Below are 12,563 nucleotides of genomic sequence, written 5' to 3'. Positions count from 1 at the left end.
GGTTTTAGCTTGTCTATAGCGAAGATTGGCATGAAGAAAAAGTGCCTCAGCTTTGAGGGGTTGATCCTCTTTCTCCTCTCTGTTAATATTTGCCCTGTTTTGGAGAAGATTCTCTCTGAGGGGACAGATGTTGCAACAACACACAGCCAACACAAAATGGATGAAAATCCCTTGCAATCATTTTACCCAGTTCCTCATCAATTGTGTTCTGTTTTGGGATATTTTAATCTTGCACAGTCTACACGCTGCCTTTGAACTATCAATTAAATTGAAATGAGTCCATATTTCACTGCGTTTCCTTTCCATTTTCTCACCTTTCCACTTTCCACTGTTTTTTTTCACTAACTAGCTCTCTCGTCTCCTCGTCTGTCTTGTTCGCGTGCTGCTCAGTGTGCTGCTGTGTGTGTCTCTTCTCTAACCCCTCCCCCTTCTCTAAACTGCAGCGCGCGCGTGTGTGTGTGCGGCTCTCGGAGCCGGCTCGTTCGCGAACGATACATCCATCCATCCATTTTCCGAACCGCTTGATCCTCAGTAGGGTCGCGGGGGGTGCTGGAGCCTATCCCAACTGTCACCGGGCAGTAGGCGGGGGACACCCTGAACCGGTTGCCAGCCAATCGCAGGGCACACAGAGACGAACAACCATCCACGCCCACACTCACACCTAGGGACAATTTAGAACGTCCAATCAGCCTGCCATGCATGTTTTTGGAATGTGGGAGGAAACCGGAGCACCCGGAGAAAACCCACGCAGGCCCGGGGAGAACATGCAAACTCCCCACAGGGAGGCCGGAGCTGGAATCGAACCCGGTACCTCTGCACTGTGAAGCTAACGTGCTAACCACTGGACTACCGGGCCGCCCCGAACGACACATCACTATTGCAAAGTCTACTCAGCGGTGTAGGGGAAACATTGCGCAGATTGAGCGATGAGAACCACATGGACTGTGAGACCAGATCCAATGCCTTGTCTATCCGCAGAAGCGGATAGCCGTCCTTGCTTGTCACTTTATTGAGTGGACTGTAGTCGCTTCCAGCATGGTATGGACCTCCTTATCTGCGTCCTCCTGCTGGGCCAGAGGCAAGCGTCAGGGTCTTATCTTTACTGGTCTTGCATTCTGGTGTCCATTCCATATTCTCAAAAAGTTAGTGAGGCCCAGCTCATTCCCACTGGCGGCGAAAAACTTCTCAAAGTCCCAGAGCACCTGCCACAACTGTTCCCTCCTCTCGACAACACACACACACACACACACACACACACACACACACACACACACACACACACACACACACACACACACACACACACACACACACACACACACACACACACACACACACACACACACACACACACACACACACACACACACACACACACACACACACACACACACATTTTTTTTAAAAAAGCACAATGGCCACAAAATCAAGAATATTTTATTACTTCATCATCTGTTTGAATTTGCACTTGCTCTCAATTAACAGGTTAAATCACTACAGTAATATTTGAAAACAATATGTACAGTGATATTAACACACAAAATTAGAAACTATTTAAAATTGCTCCTTGCAGAGCCTGCTCTACATCTCCAAACTTAGTTACATTTCTCCCTCTGAGAGCCGATTTGCATCATTGCCAATCCTTTATCGAAATTTAAATTGACTTTTTCTTGAACAGAATACGAGCCACTAAAGTGCTTCTGTAAATCACCTGGCTGCATGTGCAGCTCTTCACGAGGGAACAGTCAGAAGACAGTTAGTGTTGAAAGGTTTCGTTCTGTTTAAACACTAAGTAGTGAGTATACTTTTGACAGTAAAATGCATCTGTAATATCTAAAATGCTTTTTAGATATTACAAAATCTAATGCAAATTTGATGGTGCATCTAGTGTTACCAATACCCAACAGTTAGTCCATTGCTACAATGCCTTATGAATCAAGTTCACCTAACTACAGAACCACCCATCAATATTTAGAAGGTAAAGTGCCACACGGGCACAGCATCAATTATCCTAAACATACCTCACTTTTACCCCTTTGTTACTTACATTAAAAACACCACAAAAAGATCATGACTTGACTCTGCCCCAATCAAAAGCAGAACAGATTTAGAAGCTCGAGACCCAAGAACTAGCGTCCCAGTCAACACATAAGCTTCAATTCAAAACGTTGTATCTAATACAAGGTTTCTATCCCAAAATGGCACATAAAACCAACAATGTACACCTTCACCAACTAAGTTTCAGCAGCACAGGGTTAAAAAAAGGGAAAGATTTAATCTGCTACAATGAGAAGGAATGTGAAACAATATATGACAGAACCTTAAATGACACTTCAATGTTTACGTTTACACCAATCCTGAAGATAAATTCACTGTGCACTTGAGGAACATCAATTTGAATCAGCAGGCCTAAAACATGTGAAACAAAATAAGGGTAAAAACAACACTTTCATGTTAAAAGTAACCAAAAACACTCCAGCAAGCCGGATTTCATTCCAATCTCTTGTACTGTCACCAAAACAAATTGGAAACATGTTCATTTAAACCACAATGTTGAGTATGTATCACTCTGTTCTGTGCGTAAAATACACTCAAAGCTGGTACACTAAAATAAAACCTTGTTAGCGCAGCAGGTTGAGGTAGAAAGCAGGACTTGGAAAATTTGCATGCAATGAGTTGTAAGGAAATTATTTTAAAAAATGTGACAAAGAGTTCCTAATTTAAAAAAATGACTTAAGGAGGACAGAAAGGGTTTTCTACAGCTATTTTGACCACCACACAACATTGATGACTGTGATCAGTTGGACAAAAAAAAAAAAAACAGTACAGGATGATTGACAACCAGCTAAAACAACAAGGGATCACTGTTCACACATATTAAGCAATCCCAGACATACACACCTTTTTTTTGGGACTGCACAGCAGCAACAAGCTAATAAAATGAATTAACATGACCATGACGGCAGGCCTGAATCGTGTGAATTGTATAGCCCATCTTTATTTGTCCAGGGAATTGTCATCTTCTTACAATAAGCCAAAATCGACAATACATTGTCCCACACACGTATAATATAAAAGGATTTAGGCGCTCAACTTCAGCAGTCTTGATATTCAGCTGCTTAAAAACAAAATTGTGAAGTTGATTCAAAAACAGGCAGTCAGTCCAAAAAAAATCTTCAGTGCTCACGTGTTTCAGTTCAACCAGCAATGTACTCCTCCTCCGCTGTTCATCATAGCACTGGTGGGAGTTTCCTGTCACAAGTCTGTGACCTTATTCTCGACGGCGGCAGCAATTTGCTGTAGCCTGTAACCAAGCTGCATCTTCTGGGCTGTGGTGTCCTCCTCCAGTGCCGTGATTATCTGTGGGCAAATAAGAAAATGTGTGGTGAGGTTGTGGGGAAAATAGGCTCATTGTGACTTTGAAACAAGAAAGTTAGAAATATGTAACCCACCATATTTACACTCTAATGTTACACACCAAATGCCTGTGAAGTGGAACACAGCCACATTGCAGGGACTCCACTAAACGGAGCCATCACTATTGTTTGTAACTCATATACAGTAGTGTCATTAGCGTTCCCACTCGTTTGTTGAAATTATTTTCCAGGACTATACACTGATACAGTGTGAGTCAAGTCACCACAACATACATGGCGTTCCGTCAGGGACTTCAAGGCCTTCTCTATAGGCGCAAACCAGTGGCGGATGCTGGTCTGTCAAGGAGGGGAAGCTCAATTTCAGCCTACATCATAAAATGTTTCGGTTTATTGACACGTGAATTCGACTCTACGTTCCTTTTCAAGAAAATTATCTGTGACCCTATAGTGCAGGGGTGCCCATTAGTTAGCCCATTACTTTTTGATCAACTAACCTCCCGGGATCTACCCTTAACGGCGCGCATGCGCACAAACACACACACGCGCGCACACACACACACACACACACACGCGTGCGCACACACACACGCACACACACACACACACACACGCACACACACACACGCCATGATGAGAAACAGCCTGAAACAGAGGCATGCCACGCACTTTTTCAGCCTATTAACTATCGTATCTCACACGTACCGTTTTAAAGTGCTTCCCTGGGCCCTCCTAGATTTCAATTCTTTGCTCGTGCCCTCGGTGAATTGTACAAGAAGCAAACTCTTAATGAGAATCATGACGATAAAAGATAGAGCACAACAGGTCTGATCACAAGCTGCAATTGCAAACTGCTGAGCGCTAACAACTTCCGGTGAGGTAATCACGCGGAACCGTATTTAAGATTTACCTGTTTTATTTTTTCATTCATTCATTCATCTTCCTAACCGCTTGATCCTCACCAGGGTCGCGGGGGGTGCTGGAGCCTATCCCAGCTGTCTCCGGGCAGTAGGCGGGGGACACCCTGAATCGGTTGCCAGCCAATCGCAGGGCACACAGAAACGAACAACCATCCACGCTCACACTCACACCTAGGGACAATTTAGAGTGTTCAATCAGCCTGCCACGCATGTTTTTGGAATGTGGGAGGAAACCGCAGCACCCGGAGAAAACCCACGCAGGCCCGGGGAGAACATGCAAACTCCACACAGGGAGGCCGGAGCTGGAATCGAACCCGGTACCTCTGCACTGTGAAGCCGACGTGCTAACCACTGGACTACCGGGCCGCCTGTTTTATTTTATTTTTCAAATATTTTTTTGTGAAAATGAGAGTGATATGATGATTAGGGTGCAGTGTACATTCACATAAAAAGGTATATTACTAACATGTACACACAAATGTTGGGTTTTTTTTCTCCTGCTTTATTTTATTTGAAAAATATAGTGAAAATGAGACTGATAAGATGATTAGGGTGCAGTGTATATTAACACAAAAAATATATTACTAACATGGACAAAGACACACAAATGGTTGTTTGTTTTTTTTCTTCTCGACACTCTACTTGGGACCTGTCTTAGATCTACCGGTAGATCAGGATCTACCTAATGGGCACCCCTGAGCTACAGTATATGATTATATTCTCTTATACATATGGCGCCACCCAGTGACTGCATGGAGCCCATTGAAAATTCTCATAAAACCATGTAGACATTGATGTTGCCTTACCCTGGTCTATACTGTTCAGATTACATGTCTTTTTTTATATAGTGTAGCTGCTATCCTTTCTTAGCTGCGTGTGTTTAATGCACAGCATGTTTACATGCATGTATGCACTGAGGATTGAGAGAAAGAAATTTCATCTATGCTGCATGTCATACATAAAGCATATTTGACAATAAAGATGACATTGACTCTTGACAATATCATTCACATCCATGCATTCATATTGTATCATTCAATGTGTTTCATTCATTCATTCATTCTTTGTTGATGCATGCGCCGGGATCACAGAGCAAACCACGTGTCGGTGCATGTGCCGCTTCATTACGTCACGTGATTGACACATGAACTGCACCGGCGCAGTTTAGACTGCATCGGCTGCGTTGACACAGTCCAGGCTGCTAATTGACACATCGGCTGCGTTGACACAGTCCAGGCTGCTAATTGACATGTGAAATGCACCGGCGCAGTTTAGACTGCATCGGCTGCGTTGACACAGTCCAAGCTGCTAATTGACACATCGGCTGCGTTGACACAGTCCAGGCTGCTAAGTGACACATGAACTGCACCGGTGCAGTTTAGACTGCATCTGCTGCTTGGCACAGTCCAAGCTGTCGGTCCACTTTTTTTTTTTTTTTTATAAGACCAAGGTCCGGTTCCATGCACAGTGGTCATGGGGAGCAGGGCTATATGCCCATTTAGTATGGTCAAGCTTATACAAATCAACACTCCTCACAACCAACCAATAATGGGGTGCATGAAAATAACAATTATTCACTTTGCCAGTACACACCAATTAATGAGAGGTATTGTGTTGAGGCAGAGGAACTCTTTTATTTTGTTAAGTTGTGCCTGCTTAATAATAGAAATAGCCCTTTTAGGGAAATAAGACATTTTTTAGTTTAACTTTGTTAAACAGCAGTTGTCTTTTTTCCCTTAATTTAACAAAAGCAAAACAAAATACTCATTTTACCAAAATAAATACTAAAAATGAAAACAAAAATATTATTTTCATTTGTACAATTCCCTTTTTCACATTCATTCATTCATCTTCCTAACCGCTTGATCCTCACTAGGGTCGCGGGGGGTGCTGGAGCCTATCCCAGCTGTCTCCGGGCAGTAGGCGGGGGACACCCTGAATCGGTTGCCAGCCAATCGCAGGGCACACAGAGACGAACAACCATTCACACTCACACTCACACCTCGGGACAATTTAGAGTGTTCAATCAGCCTGCCACGCATGTTTTTGGAATGTGGGAGGAAACCGGAGCACCCGGAGAAAACCCACGCAGGCCCGGGGAGAACATGCAAACTCCACACAGGGAGGCCGGAGCTGGAATCGAACCCGGTATCTCTGCACCGTGAAGCCGACGTGCTAACCACTGGACTACCGGGCCGCCCCTTTTTCACATCCCCTCTGAAGTCATTGAAAAATATATCAGAAGAGGAGTTAAGAACCATTTTAAATACTGACACAAGGGAGCACAGGAATGTGCAGTGCTGTTCTTCCACTAATCCATTGGGATGTTCATTTAACATGTTGCGGTGTTCTGCTGTTAAACAGCTGCAAAGATCCCCGGGTAGACGGGAGCAAAACTGCACACAATCGAAACGTCCCGCGATGTGTGTGGCTCTCCTGTGCTGAAGCTGTGAGCACACTGTGGTGTCGCGCATGCGTCTGTTTCCTGACACAATCATCCATTTTGAATGCGTGACGCTGATGTATGGGCACACCTTAAGTTCAGAGGAGCCAATCAGCGCATCGTTATCGCCGACATGCCCCCGTCTCCAGTTCGTCAAACATTATACACACACAGAGTCGCGCTGCTGCGTCCTCTGCAATACATCTTTTCGTGCACGCAAATAATACAACGGATAATTTTAACAAGCGATCGCGGTAATGTGCAGATTATAGTCCAAAAATAGAAAATGTATAACGTAAAAATCAATTTATAATTTATTATTTTATACAATTTGCCGAGGGTCCGGACAGAGGAGGCCTGGACAGAGGAGGTGGCGGTCCGGACAGAGGAGGTCGGCGGTCCGGTCGTGGATCGCGGTCCGCCAGTTGAGGAAGAGGGCCATTGACAATACTCCCACAACAGGTGTATGACGAGTAGTCCTTAAATACAGAATCTATTAATTACAGATTGGCACCAGGTGCGCCAGAAAGTCCGCTCATGCCACCTGCTGCCCAGACCGCAAAACCGAAACGTGACACGCATAAATATAAATAGTATAATTTGTCTACTATCAATGAGCACGTTTTGCAATGCACAGCTTTTCGAAGCGAGGTTTGAAGCAGGACACAGCAACTCTCGGCTCCTGCTCAACATGTAGCCGGGACCTGTATTTTAGTTTACTGAAGTAGCAATCACAAAGCGGGATGATTGTTGCAATATTCGGCACGTTTTCGCTGACAAAAACTCAAGCAGCTGATCAGTGTGATTGGGGTGTAATGTCTAAGTGACGCCTTAATTTATTTGGCTTCATGCTGTCCGCTACCCAAATTTTTAGACACAGTAAGCACATCGATCTTTCTTTGTCTGGCACCGCAGTCACATCGAAACCAAGCGCTACATACGCTTCGTCATATTTCCTCCCTGCGCAAACTCTGCCAATGACAGCGCCACTGCCCCCAAACGTAGTGGAGGTGCAACTGCACGTTATTTTAGGACAGTAAAAAAATAAAAAAGCATGTTCACCGAAGTCAAACGTGCCCCCCCTTGACGGAGCCTCGCACCCCCCCTAATGGGGCACGCCCCACTATTTGAGAAACACTGGTTTAAACCAATCTGCGTTCACCGACAACACAATGATAAGCAGAGGGAGGAAAAATAATTTGAGGACAGGTTTTCCAGCGGTTTTTCCTTTTTTTCCCTCATTTTCCATGTGTTTTCAATGGGTGGAAAACTGATCAATCGTTTTCAAGGTTTTTCAGGACATGTGGGACCCTTGTCAGCTCATGTCGCTTGTTGCTCGGCCTTGACTGAATGCGTTCACCAGTCTGAGCGGTGTTGACCAAGCAAGATTGTTGACATTCTTTGTTCCTTGTTTTGCAAACAGGCTTCCCCAGCCACTTTTTGCTGGAGTTCATTGGGCTCAATCCTAACACTCATAGGCCACATGGCTATCCTCATACACATCATCATGCACATATCCGACTGATGGACTGATAGATCGCGCATTACGTACCTGGTCATAGTACTTATTGATGTACTTGTAGAGCTCATGCAGTGCAACCAAGTAGTTCAGTTCTCCCGAATAGTTCTGCAACAAAAGTCATATTAGCAGTCAATCCAAATCATAAAAGAGAAATGGACATCTTGTGTTTTTAAGTAGCATCTTAATTTCATATGGATCTACCTCACCCAAAGTTGAACATTGTATCGTGAGACTTTATTCGATTTCAACTCAGTGTTTTTAAATTTTTTTATATACCATCACACATCACCGTAATGGTAGAGAGAAATACATTACTCTGTAGGAAGACCACAGAATCAGAAATGTTCATGCAAAGTGGTAAAATGCAAATTTGACTGCTCATTAAACTACTGGTAAAAATAAACAAATGATGAATATATGGATGGATGGATGGATGGATAGATGAATATATTCAGAAAGTCATGTAAACCGAGTTTCATCTTTATGGCAACACATACGTAAAAAATAACCCTAATTGGTTCAAAAAGGGACCAATGTAACTTTTTGGGTTATTCACATATCCCCAAAAAGTGGGTCAAATAAATTAATATAACCCAATAAGGTGGGTCCGAATGAAATAACCCAAATATTGGGTTGTTTTGTACAAAGCTCTCCAAAATGACTTGTTTTGTGGTTTAGTGACTTGCCACAACTTTGTGGGTGAAATAAATAACCCAAAAACTTGGATTGATTCCCTTTCGACTTGTTTTGGGTTATATTTATAGCCTGGTTTTTGGTACAAGTATGTTTGTTGCAGCTGTACAATTACAGACGCTCCCCAACTTACGAACGAGATATGTTCCGAACGATCGTTCGTAAGGTGATTTCGTTCATAAGTTGCTTTTTTTGTATGGAATGTATGTTAAGGCTTAAATAAGTATGTTTAAGGTTTATATAACTATAATAAAATGAAGTTTAACTTACTTTTGGAAGATGTACTCGAAGGCTTAAGGAGATGATGGAGGGGGAGAAGGATGAGGAGGATTTTATATCATGGGGCCGAGAGGGACTTCGTCGTGGCTGGAATGGGCTTCAAGAGTTACTTCCTCCTCCATAACATCAATGAAGGAAGAAGTTGAGGGTCCAGGAGAAGAAGATAAGGGTTGACGAGTATCTTCCTTGTAGGGTGTAGTAGAAACTGGCCGAAAGAAGCGATCTAACGACGATTGCAGTTTTCTTCTTTTTCTCATCATAAATGATGCAGTAGCACTGTATGGCATCATTCATTTGATTTGAAACCTTTGTGTAACGTTCAATATTTGGGTCTTGCTGCTCGAAGAGTGTGATGGCTTTATATACGAGCGAAAACCCCTGGGCGAAGAGTTCCATCTCGAATTTCTTCATGGGGACAGGCGTTTCATCCTCCTCCTCCTCCTCCTCCTCCTCCTCTCACAGCGCCTCACGTCGGTATTAGCGGTGGAAAGAAGCACTTCTCTGACAAAGGCGCGCAATACAAAATCTAACTTACAGCATCTCTGTCCGAACATTTTTCGACATACCCGCAAAAATGTTCGTATGTACCTTGTTCGTAACTCGAATGTTCGTAAGTCGGGGAGCGTCTGGATAATAATTATCCTCTTTTGAACTCCCCCATCCCTCAATAATGTCAGACTTCATTATCAAATCCAAATACAAATCCTGTCAGATAGACCCCCTCCCCAGAGTCCTGGTCAAATCCTCGCTGCTTCTCAGTCATCATTTATTCTTTATTGTCCATTGGAATTGTTCCTGTCCCCTTAAAAATTGCAGCTGTCACTCTAATCCTGAAAAAAAACTGGTTCAGATCCAAATGATTTCAAAAACCTACAGCCCATTCTCACCTTCCTCCAAAATTCTTGAAAAATTGTTGCCTCTCAACTTCACTCCCACCTCACTTATAACAATCTGTACGAACAATTCCAGTCTCCGTTGCAGTCCAGAAATAGCCCTCATAAAAATCACTAACAACCTTCTCATGGCAGCAGACTCCGGTTTAACCTCCATCCTCATCCTCCTCGACCTGAGCACAGCTTTTGGCTCCATTTCTCAAACATCCCCTTTAATAGACCCTCCACCATAGGCATCACCCACACCCCCCTACGCTGGTTTCATGCTTGTCTCACTGGACGCTCTCAGTTCATCCAACTCAACTCTTTCACCTCAGAGTCATTCCCTGTCTCTTCTGGTGTGCCCCAGGGCTCTGTCCTAGGACCCCTCCTCTTCATTATCTACCTTCTCCCCTTGGCAATATTTTCCGTAATTTTGGTATACACTTTCACTGCTTCACGGATGACACCCAGCTGTACCTCTCCAGCAAACCCGATGCCTCCCTCACACCCTCCTGCCTCTCATATTGCCTCTCAGAAATCCACTCTTGGTTCAACCATAACTTCCTCAAACTGAACAGCTGATAAAACAGAACTCCTGCTCGTCTGTACCAAATCCACCATACACAAAGCCGACAGTTTCTCCCTCACAATTGATAGCTCCACTGTCTCCCCCTCCCTTCAGGTTAAGAGCCTGGGTGTCACCCTCGATAACACCCAGATACCGATCTTTCCACTTCCACATCAATAACATAACCCGGTCCGCATATTTACACCTCCGTAATATCTATCGTCTCCGTTTCTCTTTCACCCCTCACACCACCGCTATGCTTGTCCACAGTCTCGTCACCTCCCATATTGATTACTGCAATTCACTTATTTTCGGTGTCCATCACAAACTCATCCAGAAACTTCAACTGGTCCAGAATTCTTCAGCCCGGATCATCACTAGAACCCCCTCCTTTGATCACATCACCCTCACCCCAACCAACAGATCCACTAGCTCCCTGTCAAACTTAGAATCAATTACAAAATACTTCTCGAAACAGTTAAAGCCATCCATACGCCACCCTATCTGTCTGATCTTCAAATTTCCGTTCCCTCTCATTCCCTCAGGTCCTCATACTCCCTCCACCTCTGTGTACCCTCTGCCCGTCTCAGCACAATGGAGTGCAGAGCTTTCAGCCGCTCTGCCCCCAAACTCTGGAACTCACCCAACATCCGTAATATTGAGTCCCTTCCCACATTAAAATCCCATCTAAAAACCCACCTATTCAAAATCGCATACACAATTTAATTTAATCTCTTCTTTTATTATTTATAATTTTATCTGTGGTTTTATTGTTTTTGTTCTTGATTATAAAGGGTCCTTGAGTGTTTTGAAAGGCGCTTATAAATAAAATGTATTATCATTATTATTATTATAAGCATTTTTTTACAGTGATGGTCTGTTTCTAGAACATACTGCATTTCGAATAGAACCGATCCCTGCACTCACCCTTGAGAGTTCAGCCAGAGCAGAGTTCATCTCCTGGTCGCTGGCAGAGATGGTCTGCCTGATGTCAGCATAGTATCTGCAATAACGTTACGTTGGTTGACAGAGGTTCAAAGCTGCTTCATGTGCACTCGAACAGACTTTGTACCAAAAGGACATTTTTCGGTCGTAAAGGAAATGTGATCATACCTTTCTACCATCTGTTTGTAACGGGGGATATCTCTAGCATACAGCAACTTGTTGATAGGAGAATCCTGTGTAAAAAGGCAGTGCCATTAACATTGAATTCATGTCGGACCCCAGAATTGACCGTTCTAACTTCTTTGAGGACTAACTTTTCAATTGCGAAATACATTATCGGATGAAAAGCCACATCATTTTTTGTTGTTGTTGTTTGGGAATTTCCTTTGCTTACCCGTCCCAGTTTGTGCTCAGCAATGGTGCAGGAGTCCATGAAGGTCTGAGCGATGACCGACAGCACTGCATCCACATGGTCTGAGGCTTGCACGTCAAATATGAACTGGGGATTTTTCACAATGTTGATCCAGAAACGCAGTGGGAGACTAGAATTACATAGGATACATTTGCATTCAACAAGTTACACTGGCCGGTTATTTCTAACAAACCCATTTTAGACTAGTTTTAGATCAAAGGGCTGCAACAGCCTTTGGATATTTGTTAAAGGCAGACTCAGTAGTCTTGGTCCTGTCTCTATACTGCACCTGTTGGTCTTCCAAATGTGTATCGTCTCTGGGTCAAAAATACTGTGCTGACCAGCTTGGTCATCCAGCAAGTCAAAGAAGTATTTGACAGCCAGTGGGACGGGTCGACTGGTGCTGAGGATAACTGTAAACAAATCGTCTACAAATTTCTGCAGCGTCCCCTGACAACCACAAAGGAAAGGAAAAGGGACACAATCATTTCACACATGTTTTGCAAAATTGTTTCTGACATATTTCTTTATT

At 43.6% G+C, this 12,563-nt stretch overlaps 1 protein-coding gene across 2 annotated transcripts in view; it reads right to left on the bottom strand.

Annotated features, from left to right (window-relative positions):
* Positions 1-1,417: 1,417 nt before the first annotated feature.
* The window catches only part of plxnb1b (plexin b1b), a 211,945-nt gene continuing 200,799 nt past the window's right edge, over positions 1,418-12,563 (bottom strand). For both annotated transcript variants that reach the window (XM_052074990.1, XM_052074991.1), the window contains 6 exons: positions 12,321-12,481; positions 12,014-12,161; positions 11,788-11,852; positions 11,602-11,677; positions 8,290-8,364; positions 1,418-3,360 (listed from right to left, as the gene is read on the bottom strand). In XM_052074990.1, the coding sequence (XP_051930950.1) occupies positions 3,256-3,360; positions 8,290-8,364; positions 11,602-11,677; positions 11,788-11,852; positions 12,014-12,161; positions 12,321-12,481 (630 nt within the window). In that variant the 3' untranslated portion in view covers positions 1,418-3,255. The remainder of the gene's footprint in view (positions 3,361-8,289; positions 8,365-11,601; positions 11,678-11,787; positions 11,853-12,013; positions 12,162-12,320; positions 12,482-12,563) is intronic.

This window comes from Hippocampus zosterae, chromosome 9 (assembly GCF_025434085.1).
Source record: "Hippocampus zosterae strain Florida chromosome 9, ASM2543408v3, whole genome shotgun sequence".
NCBI classification, from domain to species: domain Eukaryota; kingdom Metazoa; phylum Chordata; class Actinopteri; order Syngnathiformes; family Syngnathidae; genus Hippocampus; species Hippocampus zosterae.
This window is presented reverse-complemented; position numbering and strand designations above follow the sequence as displayed.